The sequence below is a fragment of the Natrix helvetica genome (assembly GCF_964273705.1).
Source record: "Natrix helvetica genome assembly, chromosome: 1".
Taxonomy (NCBI): domain Eukaryota; kingdom Metazoa; phylum Chordata; class Lepidosauria; order Squamata; family Natricidae; genus Natrix; species Natrix helvetica.
The window spans coordinates 304,032,223-304,053,055 of record NC_138548.1 but is presented as its reverse complement, the minus strand read 5'-3'; the positions used below and the strand labels follow the sequence as shown (position 1 = coordinate 304,053,055).

The window sequence follows — 20,833 nt, the reverse complement described above, 5'->3', positions numbered from 1 at the left end:
TTGAATTAATATATTTGAATTTGATTCCAAACTAAAAATTCTTACAGAATTTATCCTAGGAATGATTCCTAAGGCAATATAACATAAAAAGCAATTAAAAGCTAATAAATAACATTAAGAAAAAAAATGTTAACAATAAACAGATAACTTAAAATATGTAACATTTAACATACTTTGGTTAACAGAATGTTGTATGATAATATGAAAGGCTTTTGGAAATAAAAATTACTTAAATATAACAACACAAAATGAATATAAGATGGAGGGAGATTTCATGAGATAATGAAATGATAGTTGCCTGGCAATAGAAAAATAACAGATTTATTGTCAGGCCGATCTTTGTAGGGCTTCCAAAACTGGAGTGGTGTGTTTGTGTGCTTCTACTAAAATGTGTGCTACTCAAATAGCCATCTGCCATAATTCAATATGCAAGGCCTTTGGTGACTATTTGGGGGCTTCAATTGGTTAGAATATTTGGGCCCAATTCTTGAAAAGCTCCATAGGTTGTTATCTACTCTTTCTGTTAGGACTTGAAATAAGTGGAGGCCTGAAAGAGATTTTTTCACTGGCATTCTTTGACCTTATCTGCCATAATGTCTGTATTAACACGAACTTTATAAAGTAACTTCAATAACAGGATAATATGCACTAATATATATCATGCTATAGAAATATAAGCAGGGGATCACTGGGCCATGGTTCACTGAATTTTAGCTCTTTTAGCCAAATAGAGTTTAAAGGATACTAGTGTTCCCAGGTTATAAACATAATCCCTTAATAGAAGTACAGTTTGTTCCAGAAGGGGTTAAACTCCATGCATGAAGATGTTCGCTAAAGGTGCTTCGATCTTGTTTGCAATTGGCTTCACTTCATTGGGGAAGCCAATTTTATCCATTCCCAGGCCAGACTCTGTTGAAGCACTTCTACTGCTTTTATTATTTTTATAAAAACCTCAAAATGGCAAACATACCTAATAATCCTTCCTCCTCCTATTTCACCCACAACAGCAAACCTGGCTGGAGAGTATCTGTCCCAAAGTCACCCAGCCAGCTTTCATGCCTCAGGCAGGACTAGAACTCACAGTCTCCCAATTTCTAGTCTGATGCCTTAGCCACTACACTAGACCAAACTGATTCTATTTCTATTATTTTATGTAGATGCTAAATATAGGAGATAAAATGCATACCGTGGACCAGAAGCATACATCACGTGGTATAATGCATAAAATATGAATGGAATGCCCACAAAGCTTTAATGCTTGCAGCTATCTCAGACTGCGTCTTAAGAAACAATGCGGTTGATAATATCAAAAGCCACTGAGAGTTCAAGGAATAAAAACAAGATTGTATTCTTCCTGACTTTTTCTCAGTGAAGGGTCTTCCCTCTACTGGGAAGCTATTTTAGTGTCAAAACCAGGTCCTAGGTACCAGCTGAAGTAGATTTGAAAATTTCACCCACAGAATTCATTCTTGTGGCCTTAGATCTTAAATCCACTTAAACGGCTTGTCCTGGAAGGGATATTAATTGAAACATTTATTACTGGGCTAGAAAGAAAGAATATTGTTACATATTTATCTGTTGTTATACAATGGTAAAGCCAAAGTTAATTTCATCAACATTACATTCCTTCGTTAAAACTGGAATCCAAGGTGGCTGGCCTTACAAAAATATACTAAGTCACCAAGCAGTGGCCTTGATGCTGCTAAAATACAGGTTCTAACTTGCTATTAATTTTGCAATTCTACTCTTGTATAAATTTTCTTTGAAGTAGAAAAAACAATTATTAAGCTTTGATTATTTTCACTTAATGACAGACAGATCTTTGATCAGTTTAGCTTTTTGTGTCTTGTTCAAACACTTTCTTGGAACTCTACAGAGAAAACCCAAGGAGGATTCAGGGCTGCTTAAATTCTGGGAAAGCTGAGGTAATTTGGATTCTATTGCTATATAATGCATACTTCAATGCATAAGAAGACTTGCTCACCTGTGATGTTTTACTTTCTAAAACTATAGGCTTAGAGTGTTTATATTGAGATCAGATTCAAAGACGAAACAGAAATCTCATAATCTTTTATTTGTAACTGCACCAATCTAAGATGTGATCTAAAATAATGTACGTTAACTATTTATGCATACAAACTAGGTAATTTTTCCCATAGAATAGCCATCATTGGATTTTTAATAGTCTCTTTAATTTATCATGGACATCAAGTAAAATGGACAGATATAGGCCTGCCTCATGGAACAGTTGAATAATGATTTTGATGTGCATTTTAATTTAGGCCAGTAGATACATGTATTTCACTAGTTATTCACTGATGGAAATTTGTATTCATTGTCTGCCCCTTATTAAAAAAAACAGACACTGTTTCTGTATAGAATCTAACATTTATAAGTACATCAGTAATTTCCACTGAGTCACAGAATGCACAAGGTTTGTTACACAGCATGTTGCAGTAAAATCAAAATATATTTTGAAATAAATTTACTGTGCAAAAAAAATTCTAAAACCCCTATCTAAAAATATTCTAGTCTAGTGGTTAAAAGCTTCAGGCTAGAAAGCAAGTAATTATGAGTTCAAGTCCTGCCTTAGCCATGAAAGCCAGCTGGGTGACTTTCCAACCCATCTCATAGGGGGGAAAGCAGGAGGAGGAAGGAGTATTAGGTATGTTCATCATCTTGAGTTATATATGAAAAATAATAAAGGCAAAATATTAAATAAATAAGTAAATTTGCTTTGAAAACCATTTCAAAATCCAAATGCAATAGCTTTATTAGGACAATTGAGTTTTATATAATAGTTGCAAAGTTCTAAGTTTTGAAGCACTATAAAGGATGTGGATTATTGTTTTATCTTTATAAACAAATAAGGATGAAGTTTTTCCACTGCTATAAACACATTTAAAAATTGCTTTAACGGTTTATGAAGCCCTTACTTAGTTTCTAAGCATTGATAACACAGAAATTGTCATGAAATTTATGTAATTGTTGAAATGTCAACTAATTCTTATAGAAACTCATGACAAAGAAATATGTAAATCTGACTTTTTTTTTTTAAACATAAACCTTAAAAAGGAAGGTGTAGCAAATATTTGGAACACAATTTTATTTTTCTCAAATATAAACACCCACAATGTTAACTCCTTCCAAGTTAAGCAAAGTTATTCAAAATGTAGAAAAGGAGTAAGAAATGGCCAAAGAAATGCAAGGTATATGATAGGAAAAGAAATATGGATAATAATAATAATAATAATAAATTTTATTTGATTAGCCGATAAATCTAGTTTAAATCAATACAGTTCACTGTACCATAGTTTTGTATTTTTTGCTTTAGACATGTCCATACATATGGCAAAAGCAAGAATCGTTGGCAAAACATTGCCTTCTGTTCTTTAAATCTCCGCTTTTTAAGGATATCCCTAATTGCACTTAACCACAACTTTTGCAGTCTTCTCTTTCCTCTCAACCTATTTAAAATTTTGATATCTAAAGACACTCATTTAAAGTAAATGAAAGACATTAGTTTTCCTGTGGTTTCAAATGGGATGCCGTAAAGCAAAAGAAATATAGTTTGTTGTACATTGATCTACAGTGCTATGTTTGCATCTGAAATTACTTGAAATTGGATGTGGAAAGGGTTGCAGCTGAAGCAATCGGCTTTGTTTCTTTTGCATGTGTCAAACAGAATGCCATGGCCATCTCAATGAACACTGAATTAAGTAAGAAAATAAAGTTCACTAACATTGTGCAAACACTCGGATTTAAATATTTATCTAGGGCTGTACATAGCGTTTGAAAGGCTATCAAAGCACTTGTTATGTATGCACAGACACTTTATTGGCTATCCCAGTGAAAAAGTTCTCTGTCTATGCACAGGCAAACAACTAGGATAGCCTTATAGACCCTACCAAAGAACATGCCTGCTCTAATGAGTAAACACTTTCCAGTACTTTGCTCAGTCCTAATATTTTATGTCATGCGGCAAAAATGGACGACTACAATAAATACTGAATATTTATATTTTACACTACCAAGTTTTGAAGTTGGTAGCTAATATCTTAATAGACACTTGCATCCATCAGCAAGTGATAATGTTCAGCTTCAGCTCCTGATTTTGCCATATTAAACGATCATTATTATTAAATTATACTCATCTAAAACTAGCCTAGCCTGTTCCTATCCCTTTAATAATCACCACTTCACTTAAACTTGGGAGTATATTCCTGTGACAGTAATTTTCAGATGGGGCTTCCAGCAAAATTTGGCAACATCATGTCTGTGTCTCCATTTTGAGTTTATTGAATTTATTCTGCTCACACAGTAAGTAGCCAAGAGAGAAGAGCAGGATGGGCATCTTGTTGGGAGTATTATGAATAGTTTTGGCCACTATAAATGGTATAATATTCAGTTTCAGTAAAGCTAAACAATTGAAAATTAAGGTGGGATAAATACTAATAGCACATTTCGAAGTAGATATTTAACAAATAGAATTTGTTAACACAAGATGCAGTGTTAGTCCCAAAATAGAATGGCTTTATAGAAGTGTAAGGTTATAAATGATTACTAGCACATCAATTAGGATTTAGTTCTATTGTATAAAAAGGTAAAGGTTCCCCTCGCACATATGTGATAGTTGTTCCCAAGTCTAGGGGACGGTGCTCATCTCCGTATCAAAGCCGAAGAGCCAGCGCTGTCCGAAGACCTCTCTTTGGTCATGTGGCCGGCATGACTAAACGCCGAAGGAATACTGTTATCTTCCCACCAAAGGTGGTATTTTTTCTACCCGCATTTTTACATGCTTTTGCACTGCTAGGTTGGCAGAAGCTGGGACAAGTAACAAGAGCTCACTCTGTTACCTGGCGCTAGGGGTTAGAACTGCCAAACTGCCAACCTTTCTGATCGACAAGCTCAGCGTCTTAGCCACTGAGCCACCGCATTCCTCTAATATACAGATAACCTTTTAACAATAACAATTTGGACCAGCATCTTGGTGGCTAAGTGACATAGTCACCAAGTGTGCTTATTATTTAATTCAGCTTTCCTGTTTTCCCTCTCCCGCATCCTTCTGAATGCTTATCCCAGTGGAAATTAATGTTTCTATGTTCATTGGAGAGGAAGAGATTACAAGAGAGTAAACGTCAGGGTGGATTTGATTTAAATCCAGTTGATTTAAATTACGATTTAAATCGTAATTTAAAACATGATTTAAATCACTAGTAAAAAGGCTTGATTCAAATCAACTTGACTTAAATCATAATTTTAAAAGAGCAACTGCCATCTCTGTTCCTCAGCAGCACTCCTCTGACCCCGTGTTGAGGTACCGGCATTCACTTTAATGGGATGGCTGGTGATGTGGCAGTGACACAACAAGTTAAGGGATGTGGCAGGTAGCAGGTGAGTGGATTCCTGCTAGCGCTGCCATAATGGATCCGAAATGAAAGGTGATATTTAATATTATATTTATAAGCTGCTTAGAAGGTTTCACTTTCATTTTTACCGCTTGCCCTTCCTCCCCACACTTAGGGTATGGTGGAACAGATGCATTTCTCTTCAAACAATCATATAGTTTGTAATGTACATAGATTTGGAAAACAATGGAATAAAGGAATATTGCTGAACTTTGTTTTATGATTTATCTCATGGTTACCGTGAAATGGTGTGAATGCATAATGCAGTGTATATTAGCTTAGCTTTCAGAGTTTGGATTCATTGAAAGGGTTTACCAAAAATGTAAATATTGCAGAATATTCAGCTTCATGCTACATAGCTAAGCTCCATTTCATGCTGAATAAACTAAATTATTAATGTATTTTAAATAGAAAAGTATCTTTAGATTTTTACTCCAAAAGCATTTTATTACAATAAATTTGATAAAAATAAAAATAAATCCAATTTAATTTTTTTAAAAAATCTGATTTTTTTAAAAAAACACCTATTTTTATCCCCCCTGCTAAGCATTAGTGTACAACTGCATGTACTGCACATTTGGTGGAAGGCCTTCCCATAGGCATTTGAAATTAAACATAATCAGATATCTTTTTGATTTACTAGTCATAACAACTATTTTACTAAACAGAATTCGTATTGTGATGTTCTCACTATCACAAAGCCTCATTATGTTTTGGGGAGTATTTTTGGGGAGTATTTTTCTCTGATCTCCCATCAAACATTAAAATGTGGAATTGGAGATATATAATAGATGTCTGTCAATGAAGATTCTCAGTCATCCAGGTAGGATTGTCTGAAAGTTGAGTCATGGCTTATTTTCTTGGTGATTTGAGATGTTTCACTGCTTAGGGGAATCTAACTAGGCAGAAAGTCATTGGAAAGTACACACTCGTAAAATTCTTAGGAGTATTCCCACACCAACCCCAGGGTTTCACCCATAAAACATGTGGCAATATGGCACGAAGATTCTCAGTCATCCAGGTAGAATTGTCTGAAAGTTGAGTCATGGCAACTCATAATAGATAATAATAGATGCACTACACATGTAGTAAACTGAGAAGCCAACTATATAATTTCTGGTATGAGAGCTAATCAAGAAGCAGGAAAGTGCTTCAAATAAATGGAACGTATCTTTGAGGGTCTCCTTGCCTACCTGGGCATTTTCTTGTATGAAGCACGAAAGGACAATATACAAATGAATAAAGTAACAATGCCCACAATACATTTAATTTTGTGTGTTTTCTGGAATAATATGTAGTAAACTTCCTTTCTTTGCTAATGAAAATACTAGGACTGCACACAGAAATAAAAAGGAATGCTTTGTAAAATTCTTTGTTGTGAGTGAAAATGCATTCCTGAAAGAATTAAATCAACTAGTAGGGTTCTACATTTAGGCAACAAAAACGAAATGCACAGGTACAGTATAGGTGGTACCTTGTTCAATAGTAGCAACTGTGAGAGGGATCTTGGAGTCCTAGTGGACAACCATTTAAATATGAGCCAGCAGTGGGCAACAGCTGCCAAAAAAGCCAACACAGTCCTAGGCTGCATCAACAGGGATAGAATCAAGATCACGTGAAGTGGTAATACCTCTTTATAATGCCTTGGTAAGGCCACACTTGGAATACTGCATTCAGTTTGGGTCACCACGATGTAGAAAAGATGTGGAGACTCTAGAAAGAGTGCAGAGAAGAGCAATGAAGATGATTAGGGGACTGGAGAGTAAAACACATGATGAACGGTTGCAGGAACTGGGTATGTCTAGTTTAATAGAAAGAAGGACCAAGGGAGACATGATAACAGTGTTCCAATATCTCGGGGGTTGCCACAAAGAAGAGGGAGTCAAACTATTATCCAAGGCACCTGAGGGTAGAACAAGAAGCAATGGGTGGAAACTAATCAAGGAGAGAAGCAACTTAGAACTGAGGAGAAATTTCCTGTCAGGAGAACAATTAATCAGTGGAACAGCTTGCCTCCAGAAGTTGTGAATGCCCCAACACTGGAAGTCTTTAAGAAGATGTTGGATAGCTATTTGTCTGAAACTGTATAGGGTTTCCTGCCTAGGCAGGGGGTTGGACTAGAAGACCTCCAAGGTCCCTTCCAACTCTGCTATTGTATTGTATTGTATTGTATTGTATTGTATTAACTACACTGGAAGACAATGGCCTCAGTGATTTCTGGAAGTGTTCTATACATGTGGATATACAATTGGACAATCTGGGAATACCTTTGACATCTCCTGTAAAACCTCAGGAACATGCACCTGCTTTAATGCTTCAAGGATATGCACTTCATTCCTGCCAACATGTTTTGTTGAAATATTTTTTATTTAGAATTTTTGAACAGAACAATGCAGTACTCTTGCTTCTACATTGATAGCTGCTAGCAGTTAACATTATGTGAGAACAATATTTAACATTTTGTCCTTAATAAAGTTTGATTTTCTGGTAAGGATATAAAAAAAATTGGAGCATTATAAATGGAAGATAATAGCCTTCTAGATCACCAGTAAAATTTCATTAGGTAGGCCCAGTGGTTTTCAGAATAAAATCCTCATCTGGAATCACTTTTTAAATACAGACATCAATCATGACAATATTCAAAGATTTTCCAACTGCCTTTTTAGAGTATATTACTGTAAATTATGGCACAACAAAGGAAAGTATTGATTGGATTAAGGGGGAAAATACAAATGTAGATGCACTTTAATGTGTGAAAGGGGAAAAAAAGAAAGCATTTACAGACTAGCCGTTAAATATATTCATAGAATCCTGAGGTAGAACTGTATTGTCAAATAGATGGAGAAATTTAACTCTGCTTCTTAGAAATGATTAAATCTAGACAGCAAAGCTTTGTGTTGTGTGTATTTGTAGCCAAACACTCATGTAATATTACGCTAGACAAACGATATGTCACATTATCACTTGTGTTTTGTTTGTATTTCATCATGTTGTCTAACATTCCAGATTTTTGTGAGGAAAGTTGATGAATAGGGCTATCAGCTCAGATATTTGAGAGATAGTCTGTGTCCCTGCCCAGTTGCTTGCTGAAACAAAGAGAAGTATTCTGAGGATAAATGCTCTCTGTGCCATAAATCAGACAAGGTAACAAATTTGGATACCTGGGGTATGGCTCTGTATTTTAAAGCATATATCATCTAAGACTTTTCCCCCCAAGATTGGGAACTTTAAGAAGTATGGATTGATTCCCAGAATTCCCTTAATTTTAAGATCCAGCTTCTTTATTGCATCATAGAGTCTACTGCAGTTCATTTGGCTTCTTAGCCATTAACATGATGCAAAAATCTGTTTACAAAAGTGAACATATATTCATATCCTAAACCAATGTCACTGCAGGTCTCCAGTCACACTCTCTCAGCCCAACCCGCTTCACGGGTTTGTTGTTATAGTGTTTTTCTTCTATCAAAGCACCTGGCCTGCCCAACTATGGGAGGGAGCATACTGTTTCCCTTTCACCTTTCAGCCCCACTCCAGGAGCCTTCCAGGTAGTCGCTTGCACGACAAACCATTTTGTGTTATGTTTTTACTGATAGAGAAATAAAGGGAGACTAGTATAGATCTATTTCAAGCTATTTAGCTCTCATCAGCTAGCTATACCCTTGTTGAGATTCCCACTTGGGCTGCTTATATAATAGGCATGTACTGTTAGCTGCCTAATATGTAAGCAGCCCAAATTCAAATCCCAGCAAGGGTATGGCTAGCTGATGAGAGAGCTAAACAGCTTGAAATAGATCTATAGTAGTCTCCCTTTATTTCTCTATCAGTAAAAACATAACACAAAATGGTACATGCTACGATTTGACTGCTTCCTTGAGGCAAACAACCTCATGGGCCTTTCTGAAGGCCGCAAGAAGAAGATGTTCCTTGGGTACTGTGGGCGGGAAGTGTTCGAGATGGCGAAAGACCTCTCTGAGCCGACACTGCTACAATCAGGGGCCTGGTCCGTGCTTCAGCAGACGCTAAGGACCCACTATGCCGTCCAAGCACGTTCGCCAGTATGAATTTAACATCAGAAACCAGAAGGAGGGGGAGTCAATTAATGAGTACGTTGCGGCTTTCCGCAAGGCCGCAGCATACTGCGAATTCCGAGACCTGGATGAGCTGATTCTGGATTGCATAATTTGCGGCGTATGGGACATTAACCTACAGAGGAGGTTACTCTCTAAATTTAACCTCACTCTGCAGATCACCTTGGATGAAGCCAGGGCGTCTGAATCAGCCGTCAAAGCTACTGAGATTCTGCAGCGCCAAAGCGCTCCACAAGACGCACGAAAGAGTACACGTGTATATCGCGAGTCTGCAGAGCCTGAGAGCTCAGAAGGCGAAGAAGATGACAGCTGCCGCATGCACAGTAGCCGCACCCAGCCAGCGCGCAAATTCAAACCGCGTCTCCCACCTTGTGCTAGCTGCGGAGGAGACCATGCCAGATCGGCTTGCCATTTCCGCGCTGCAACCTGCTAGCGCTGCGAGCAAAAGGGGCACATCGCCATGGTGTACCGGAGCGAATTCCCTGCCATTGCCTGACAGCTTAGAAGCGCACCAAACCGCCAACAGAGGCCCAGCCAAGGGGCCTGGCAGAAGCCACCATGGCGCTCAGAGGGCGACAATAGAGTCACCCACCACACGTCAATCGGCCAAGTCCACACCAGGCGGCCAAAAAAGCTGAAGGTCACAGTCCTCATCGAGGACTCTCCATGGTGGTCACCGACCATCATACCTTGGTCTACCCTAAAGCAACTATCCCTAGCCTAAAGAAGCAGCATCTTCGCACCCCTGGCATCCACTTACGTGATTACCAGGGAAACCGGGTCCCTATCGTGGGCCAAGGCACCTTCCAGGTAAAGTTCAAGCAATTCAGCGGGAAACTCCCAGTGACAGTGGTAAGCGGCAACCTGCAGAACCTTCTAGGGCTAGATTGGTTCCAAGCCCTGGGCCTAGAGGTGACCTGTATCAACGCCTTGAAAGACGACGGCACTGAAGCCATCTTTAAGAAGTTCGAGGACGTCTTTGGCACCGGTCTGGGTAAGTATGTGGGGACTCCAATTTCCTTTAGTTTGGACCCCAACATAGCCCCAATAAGACTAAAACCCAGGAGAGTACCTTTTGCTCTCCGCCCCAAAATTGACAGATCTTACCTCCTAGAGCTCAAGGACAGTAGGAATTAGAGAAGGCATATTGACCAACTCAGTGGCCGCCTCTCCAACTCCACTGTTAGACAACCAGAGGTAACTCCTGCACGAGTTAGCCAAAGTCCTACCAAATAGAGCAAACACTCACTCCTTCCACGGCCAGCTCAAGCCTGAGGGTACCGGGAAACTTATCTGGTTTTGTTGCAGGCCCCCAGCGAGCTCCGAGCGAACCGGCTCTAGAAGCTCCAGCCGCGACTGTGAAAGGTTCCAGGAGGTTCCACCAAGCAGAGCTGCAGAGGAAACAGGTCCGTCTGACCTGTCCAAGGAACCCCCCCCCCCTACTGAACTGTGCAGGTCCGGCAGAGCTACCCAAAAGCCCGCCTACCTGCGTGACTACGCAACTAGTAGGATTGTTCCATCCAAGAGGGGTGTTAGATACTTGCTCTAACTACAGTGGTTTCCACCAAGGTTCTCTGTTCCGGCGGGAACAGAGGTTTAATCTTATTGGTCAAAGGGTCTGACAACTCCCTATAAAAGGGCTGCTGTCAGACTCAACCTTCGCTGGATTGTTCTCACTTGTACTTAATAAAGAGCTGTTCTTACCGTTAGGCCTGTGTGTGTCTATCCATTACCCAAACTAATACTAGTCTCCCTTTATTTTATTATCAGCAAAAACGTAACACATATACACACCCACACACACATCAGTTTTTAAAGGGTTTTCTAAGGACTTGTACATATCACTTGGCATGTGTGAGTTGCAGCATAGTCAACTCTTGATGTAAGTGATAGAATCTAAGAAAGCACATTGCACTGTTTTCTAAATTATTTAGCCCTCTTTATAGTAACAGCTAGTTGCCTGTCAAGCATTTATTAACTTTTGGTGTTAGGATAGGATAAAATAGGAAAGTGGGAGAGAAATATCAAAGTTAATAATAACTTGTGTATGAACATGGCAGGATGTTCAGATGGGAAACTTGTTTGCCATGGAGTACACCGTTTTTCTTTTAACATGTACGTAGAAAGTGGAAAATTACTGTTCAGTTTTGGTGCCAGAGTCTTGAATAGAAGCCATTACTTGTGGTATGTTTATAGGCCACAGTGTATTTGCTAGTTTATATCTTGCTTGCTAAATTGGCAAATGTTTATTTTTACTGGTAAACATAGTGGAGATTAGTCCTGAGTGGTTTCTTTCACAACAAAATTGGGTTTGTTGAGCTTATTAAACAGGGCTCTTTTTATATGTGAGCGGTGCATTGAAATTGTGGAATTGCTTTTGCTGAGGTATGGTGTGCTGTTGGCCCAGTTCACTTGAATTATATTTTGGAATGACACTGTTTCACAATTATATTTTGGAATGACACTGTTTCACAATTATATTTTGGAATGACACTATTTTGGAATGACACTATTGAAATAAGGCTGCAGTATATGACATTGCACCAGAATATGGTTTGTTTGGTTTTAGCTTCTTAGATTATATGAATTGAACTGGTTGTGACACTCATAAAAGGTGCAAACCTCCGGAGTCACCTATGTGTGAAGGAAGGGTGGAGGGAGGAATGTAGGTTGAGAAATCCAACCTACAGTTCAAAATCCCATTTGGTTAAGAATATAAAAAATGTCCCTAAGCAAGTCTGTTACCTCTTGGCATAGCTTGCCCAGTGGGGATATTATAATGCTGTTGTTTAGTCGCTGAATCAGGGTGAGTAATCTAAAACTTGTGTCTCCCAAAGTCTTCTAGAACCCCTCTTAACACTTTGCCAAAATGTGCTGCTGAAAATCAGAAAACCGATTTTCTGTTATTTTAAACTATTTATTTTTTATTTATTTAGTTTGTTTGTTTGTTTGTTTGTCAAACATGTACAAGTAGCAGGTAAAGGTATGAATATAAACAAAGGAAGTAAGTACAGATAAATGGGTACAGTAGACAGGGATGGTAGGCACGCTGATGCGCTTATGCATGCCCACTTTACGGACCTCTGAGGAATGGGGTGAAGTCCACAGTAGACAGTTTGAGGTTGAAGCTGTGAGGGTTTGAGGCTGTAACAACAGAGTTGGGTAGAATATTCCAGGCTTTGACCACTCTGTTGCTGAAATCGTATTTTCTGCAATCGAGTTTGAAGCAGTTTACCTTGAGTTTGTATCTATTGTTTGCCCATGTATTATTATGGTTGAAGCTGAAGAAATCTTTGACAGATAGGACGTTGTAGCAGACAATTTTGTGTACTACGCTTAGGTCAGACCGCAGGCGGCGCAGTTCCAGAATGCCCAAGCCCAGAATTTCAAGCCTGGTGGCATAAGGGATTCTATTGTGAGTAGAGGAGAGGAGTACTCTTCTCATGAAATACTTCTGGACCCGCTCAATCGTGTTAATGCTGATATACAGTGGGGATTCTAGGCAGATGAGCTGTATTCAAGAATCTTGAAAAGATTTTGTATGCCATAGTTAGCAATACAATGTTACCGGAGAAGAAGCTTCGCAAGACAACTCTTAATGCCTTTTTGGCAATGCTGTTACAGTGAGCTCTAGGGCTTAGATCATTTGAGATGAGTACTCCTAGGTCCTTGACAAAGTGAGGTCCTTGACAAAGTGAGGCTCGTCTACGAGATCGCTTCCGCCCAACTTGTGTTTGGTGTTCTGATTTGTTTTTGCCAATTTGCAGGACAGAGCATTTATTAGTTGAGATTTGGAATTGCCAAATGCGTGACCATTCTGACACATAGTCAAGGTCACTTTGTAGATCAGCAGCATTGTTGGTGGTGTTAAATAATTTTATGTCAACTAAAAATAGAATAAGGTAAAGTTAAAGTTACGATGTGCTGAAAAAGTAACTGTATGACTAGTCCTTGCACTTACAATGGCTGCAGATTGCCATGGACACATGATTGACATTCAGGAGCTTTGCAAACGCATTTATGATCAATCAGTATCACACGGTTACGTGATATTCTTCTGCACATTTCACACCTGGCTTCTGACAAGAAAAATTAAGAAAGAGGCAGTAGAGAAATTGTGATCCTGTGATATCTCGCTTAATGCCTGCAGTGGAAGTAAAGTTGCAAATCCGTCACGGTCATGATGTTAATGCTTTAGTGACAGAGTTGCCAGTACCAATTGGGGTGATTACACAAGGACCATCTGTAATTGAATGTTTCTATTTTAAATGAATATACTAATTGTAAAACATATTTATAATTATAATCTCTGCTGTTCTTTCTACAACAGATATATTTTAGAAACTGAATGTTATCAAATTACAGATAGTCTTCAACTTACAACCACAAGTGAGCTCAACATTTCTGTTGCTAAGCAAGACAGTTGTTAAGTGAGATTTGCCCCATTTTATGAACTTTCTTTCCATAGTTTTTAAGTAAATCACTGCAGTTGTTAAGTTAGTAACATGGTTATTAAGTGAATCTGGCTTCCCCAATGATTTTGCTTTTCAGAAGGTTGCAAAAGGTGATCACATGACCCTGTGGCAGAGCAACCCTCATAATTTTGCCAGTGGCCAAGCATCCAAATTTTGATCACATGATTTAAGTCAGAAGTATATAAAATTGTCATAAATCTTTTTTTTCCAGTGCTGTTGTAACTTTGAATGATTACTAAATGACTGGTGGTAAGTAGAGAACTACCTGTATAGATTTGTAAAAAATGAATAATTAGCATATAACTATTCTTTTTAAAGACTGACAAATATAAAATATTTTTTAAAATAAACCTTAAGGAAGGTGATGACTTTATAATGGGTGCCTTTTTAATGTTCCTGGTTTTGTTCCATCATTCATCTTTTCTTTTTCTCTAGGCGAAGCTGCACTACGAGGAGAGCCCAGGATGCAGTCTCTCCCCATGTCTGCTGCTGCAAACAACCATAGGACTGGGCCACCCCCAATCAGTCCTTGCAAGAGGAGGTTCAGCATGGACCAAGGAGACGATGATCTAGACTGCGAAAAGGAACACGTACCTAAAATGAGTCGATTATTCAGTCCTCATCTGTAAGTTTATCATTTTCCTTTCTGCTGCTCTCATTAAACCCGCCAATGCTGTTATTATTTAGAAAGCAATGTACTCAAGTTTGTTCAAATATTACTTTTGTTTTGTTTGAAAAGTGACAATCCAGCAATGAATCACTTTGTTTAGTTGCACAGACCCAAGATATAATTGCCTTCCAAAATTGAGGTTGCACATTATGTTGTACTCAGATAAGTCGGAAACCTTCAGTTTCATTATGTTGGATGATAATGAATGAAGACACAAAAATGTTGATATGAGAATTTAGTTAATTGTAACAGTGCTCTAACATTATGGTTCTTCCATTGCATTTTACGTTAAGTGTTAGTCTGAAGAGTGGCTGTGTTTTTCTGATGCAGTCTTACAATTGCTTTTAGTTCTGGCTTACACGCTAGGTTGAAAACCCAAAACTTCAAAATACCTTGCAGGGGGCCTCCTAATTTCATCATTCAATAAAGCATAAGTTCTGTTCTGCAGCATTAGTTCTACTTATTCCTGCTGCTACAAAATGCTTAGCTGTGTTTTAAAATACTACTTCTGTTTGCTCCCGTGATCCCATATGTGTTAAGTCTTACTACCATTCCGAGAGAAGAAAAATTGTGTGGGTGTGCACATGCGTATACAGACACAGGCCAGAAAACTTAAGAACAGCTGCTGGGCGAGCTGTACAGCAACAGCTGGTTTCATAAAGATAGTTTGCTGCATGCTTTCATTCTCCACATGCCAGCAGAGTTTTGTACTGTTTTCTGGAAAAGAAAAAGATGATTTTCCTTCCTGGGCACAGAACTGCGATTGGCCTGAAGAAGAAGCTGAGAGGATTCCTTTCATTCCTTACTAGAGGAAGTGATTGGAGTACTTCAGCCAAGCCAGCTTGATAACTATGTGCTTTCCTGGCTGCCTCAGCCTGACAAGCACTCTACATTCCTTACATTCCACTCCGCTTGGGGATTGTTGTGTTCAGTCATAAAATGTAGACCGAGTATTTCTCTTCAAATAAATTGCAGAAGCCTTAGTCAGAAGCCTGCAGACTGCAGGCTTGGAATGCGTGACTAATAAAAGCTTCAGTATTTCAAAAACTACAAACACAGAGAGTGAAAAGTGCCCTCCCCCCTTTCCTGTTTTATATACAATCAGTTAATTGCTTAAAATTGTTGCCTGATTTATGATCTTAATGTTTCTTTCGACTGCCACCTCACTTTATATAGGAAAATTTACATGCAGTTGTATTATTGTAGAATTTGATGACTTTGGAATCAATAAAAGTAAAAAAATAATAATAAAGGTATGCAGAATGTGTCATTTAATACACATACATGGAATTTGATAAGCTAAAATCACCCGGTATTTTGAAGTTTATTTGTGTGTGAAGCCATAAAATTGAATTCCACTCAAAGTGACATGTATCTCATTTTCATGAATATTTCATGAATATTTAGATTTACACACAACAAAAAGCAAGTTTCATAGCACTTGCAGAAGTTATTGTAGTGTTCTTATTTGTATGTTTTTCTATGGCTTTTGGCAGAGTTGTTTAAAAAAAATTAAGAGATCAGGTCAAATGTACAAAAAATAAACAGTATTATGCTTGGCAACACCCAGATACACTTTGGCTATGATTAATATTTTTATGTTCTTTGTGTTGCATTTGTAGGAAATGGAGAAAAGCGATGTTGCCATGATTTAAGAGCATTGCAATTACAGATGAATTGGAGAGTAGTATTTTTGTTTAGCCCCATTATAAGAAATCTTACATAGCACAAGTTATTAGCACTGCAAGAAAACAAGCAAGCTCAGAGAGCACCAATGACCCCACAAGTTATTTATTGTTTATTCTCTAATGTCTTTAGCTGAATGTTTCGTATTGAATTTCCGGGGAAGGAAATTTCATTCAGATAAAGTTGTATCATTGTACCTATATCTGAACGCAATTTCCTTCCCTTCTTAATAATATTAAAACCTGGGGGGTAGCCAGTGAAGTAGAAAGGTGGAGGATCAAGGGGATCAAAATGATCCATGTCAAAATGATCCAATATTTCAGCTATTTTAAGATGTAGGTTTTACCATAAGATTGAATATGAAGAGTTTGAATAGGAATAGAATATCTTTTGTATAATCTAAAATTGGCAGTGGCATTTGACTGTATTGGGCATATTTGGGATCAGTTTATCCTATGGTATTCCGGCAACTCTCAACTAGGTAGTTCAATATTTATCCTTTGATATTAGCTAAATTAACTTATGATGATTTATTCGTTTGTTAGCTGTTAATGCAAGCTTGTCACCTTAAAGTGATAAGAGTAGCTGACAGTGGTCGTTGTGACCACTGAACGAAAATACAAATTATTTAAGATGCTGGCCTCATTTAGGTTCCACGTTTCATTTCAAATGGAAAGAGAATAATCAGGGATTTTCCAAATAGTGACCACACATACTTCTGGACTTCTAAGTCTTCCCCAATCTGATGCTCCACTGCCATATTGTATGTCAATGCCCCAAATCCTTAGAAACTTACGCACGCTTCTTCCCTTCGCAAAGAGGGAAATGTGTGTTTGCGCGTGCATCCTTACATACACTTGTCTTTTCTGCCACATGGCCCATCCTATTCTCCTTTCCTACCCTGACATCTTGAGCTCTGGACATCTTTAAAAGGTAAGTGAGCTATAGATGATAGTGGTTGGTATGGAGAAGGCCCAAGAGATGTGGGGACCCCAAGGGGTGGGAAGCACAGCATGAGATACCTCATTGAGTGGAGGATAGGTGGCCGGTGGCAGGTGGTCTTGTTTTTGCACTACACTCCCCCACCCCGTGGTCTTCTCCATCCCTGAGTTACCCAATATGCACTTAATAACCTGGGCATTCAATTAACAAATAGCCTTGGGGAGGAGGAGGGATTGGGGCTTGTTCACTTAACGTGATACATCCTCCTGGGTTACAACCATAATGGACAGAGTCCATTATGCTTGTAACATGAGATCTACATGAAAAACCTAATAATACCTTCTGATTTTATAGTTAATTTAACTTGCTCTCCAGTATCCATAATAAAACTTTGAGGTCCTATTAAATTTTTTCAAGTTTTGAGATATTCTTTCTTTTGGTTGGTAGTTATGCCCTGTGAAAATGTTTATCAAGTCAAAAGTTAAAAACCCATACAAATGCTCCCTCTTTAATTGCAGAATGTCTGCAGTTTTATACATCTGGTCCAGTTTATTTTAGCTTGAAAGTATCTGAAGGTTGATGTGCCAGTGGAATGCTAATTATGTATTGTCTCTTAAAGTTTAAACTGAGGTCTCAGGCCTGACTTATATTGTATGCATTTTTCATTTGTTAGATCAGAAGTATTTTCTCCTTTTTATAGTTTAGCTGAAAACAAGGGTCCCTTTATCCTTAGAGGGAGCTCTTAATAGCTGACCTCAGCCTTTTTCACAGGAGGCATAATTTCTGCCTTAAAGTCTTCTATGCTGAGCTTTATCATTCTTCCTCAGGTCATTTTCCTCAGGTTAAGAAATAGACAAACAACAGCAAATGTAAAGGTAACAATATTACTTCATATTTTTTTGAACTTTTAAATAGGACCTTTTTAGTTGTTTAGTTTATTGGATTATATTGTTTGTATGTTTTTATGTATTCATATGAATTTATCAGGTCTATGACAATTTGCCATAGCCAGCTCGCTGCGGCCAACTCAACATAGGCAACTCGCCACAGTCAACTTGCCATGGCCAACTTGCTGTAGCCAACAGGAGAACTTGCCATGGCCAACTCAACATGGGACAATGCACTATGGGACAAGAGTTATACTAATAGCAAAGAAATGGTGGAATAGAATCATTAAAGGAAGGACAGAATAAAATGTGAATGACAAAAATTAAAATATTTTTTTATTTATTTTAAATAATTAATTGAATTGTTAAATTGTTCTATGGCGAGTTGTCTCACAGTGAGTTGGTCATGCTGAATTGGTAATGGTGAGTTATCCTGCGGGAGTTGACCATGATGAGTTTGCTGTGGTGAGTTGGCCTCGGCGACTTGGCCTCAGCTAGTTGTCCCATTCCAAATTTATCTACCTCCTAGTTCTCCACTTGGTTTGCAGTAGAAAATTGTTAGCTTCAATTATCAATAATGAGATTTATTAATCATAATGGTTGTGTCAAAGCAGAATTTAGATATTTATGTAATTTTATCGTAAAACAATCTGAATCCTTTTTATTGGTTTCAAGATTTTAATGTAGATAAAACTTACGTAGCAATTCCTTGGAGATTTTTTTTTATGGAGAAGATTTAGCAGTGATCTGACTTATAACTCCCATATTTTCTGACATAAATGGATCCTGATATAGTTTCCCTAATGTTATACTGTACTACAAAGGATAGTTAGATGGAAATTTAGAATGGCTGTATTCTGAACAAAGCTCTTGGGATACTGTTAAGGCAATGAACATAAAAAATTAGTTTAATAAAGTGACAAAATCAAGTACTGCTTTGTTGTTTTATGTCTTTAAATGTTTACTCCTGGTTACTCCAATAGAACTGATTTAGTCAATTGTTATGAAATTATTTTTATTATTAGGGCAATAGGCTGCAAAACTCCAAATTCTACTACGGAAAGAGGTACACATTTTTTGGAAGCATAGAGGTACATATTTTTTGCAGCCAGATTCCATAGTGTTGATGTTTTTCATTAACACTGTTAAGAAAATAAAATATAAACCTCCAAAATCTGCATTTAGGAAGGTAGAAGGAATCAAAAGGCTATATTTTCATGAGGCCTGATTTCAATATGGTGCGTTGGACACAATATAGAGCAGTGATGGCAAACCTTTTTCTTATGGCATGCCAAAATTGTGCACATGCGATATTACATGCGCACGCATGCCTACACCAATTCAATTCTCCCTGTCCACCTGCGCATGCGCACACGACCCTCCAGGTTCCGGAGGCTTTCCTGAAGCCCGGGGAGGGCGAAAACGGCCTCCTCCCAGAGGCCCTCCAGAAGCCTGAAACAGATTGTTTCTGAACTTCCGTTTTTTGCCCTCCCCAGGCTTCAAGAAAGCCTCTCTGGAGGCTGCGGAGGGCGATAAACATCCCCAATGGGCTAAATGGAAGTTCAGGAAGGCTGAAAATCAGCTGTCTGGCGTGCACATGCATGCCATAGGTTTACCATCATGGATATAGAGGCTTAATCTGCACATTACACTATTAAAAGAAATCTACCTTGTCAGAAAATCATAATTTCCTTAATCGTGGAAATGGTAAGCATATTTTTAAAACATTTTCTTTATTTGAGAATAAAATGTTCGTTAGCTTATGAGGCCTTTAACATGATCAATATAAGCACATGGCTTCACAAATACATTCCCTCTGACCTTAGTTTGAAAGCTGGAGATTTGACGAAATGCATTTTCTGAAAAGACCTGTCGCTTGATTGATGTTGAATATATTTCAAAATTGCTATTTTGTTAATTAAACTGTTCTTAACTAATGACTCAATTAGGAATTTTATCTTTTATTCTGAATATGTGTCCATGAGATTTTTTATTTTATTTTACAATCCTCTTGGCTTCAGACATGTTGAAAAATTGGCACACACCGTCTTTTCCATTGTTCTGATAGACTTAGAGATTATGGAGGGCAGGGAGTTTATATCTCATGAATGAATTGTGTATACAGTTCCTTTGCTTGCCAGTTAAGTGGATTGAATAGCATATATTTTCTACCTTGTTTATCCCCACGTCCTATTCATAGCTAACTGCAAGTGAAGTAACTTGATTCCTATAGACATTTTGGACTACAGCTCCTTCAATCCCTTTGTTTGCCAATCTGCCTGGCATTCATGGGGGTCAAAGTCCAAAACATCTGGAAGGCATCAAGTTGCCAACCATGTCCTACAGTGGTAAAATAAAAGGGTCATTGGGAAGATGGCACTTGGATTTGGTATATACAGTATATATAATTACTTTCTTCTCAGTGTACACTGTGAATGTGGTAGAACACATCTGCTGATTTGTTTTTTAATACAGCAGTGAAATTAAAAGCAAACTATTCAATTACAATATTTAATTTAACTGTCTAAGTCCTTATGTTTATACCATCCATTTGTCTATTATACAATAGATATATGTATACAAGAAAAAAAGAAAGTACTATGCCTAGTATTTAAATCAGTAAATGCATAACTATGCTGTTCATGTTCTCTGTAATAATCCATAATAAAGTTAGTAA

General features: G+C 37.9%; 1 protein-coding gene across 2 annotated transcripts in view; it reads left to right on the top strand.

Moving 5' to 3' along the window:
- The window catches only part of VGLL4 (vestigial like family member 4), a 109,685-nt gene that overhangs the window by 52,874 nt on the left and 35,978 nt on the right, over positions 1–20,833 (top strand). For both annotated transcript variants that reach the window (XM_081934772.1, XM_081934771.1), the window contains one exon: positions 14,407–14,596. In XM_081934772.1, the coding sequence (XP_081790898.1) occupies positions 14,407–14,596 (190 nt within the window). The remainder of the gene's footprint in view (positions 1–14,406; positions 14,597–20,833) is intronic.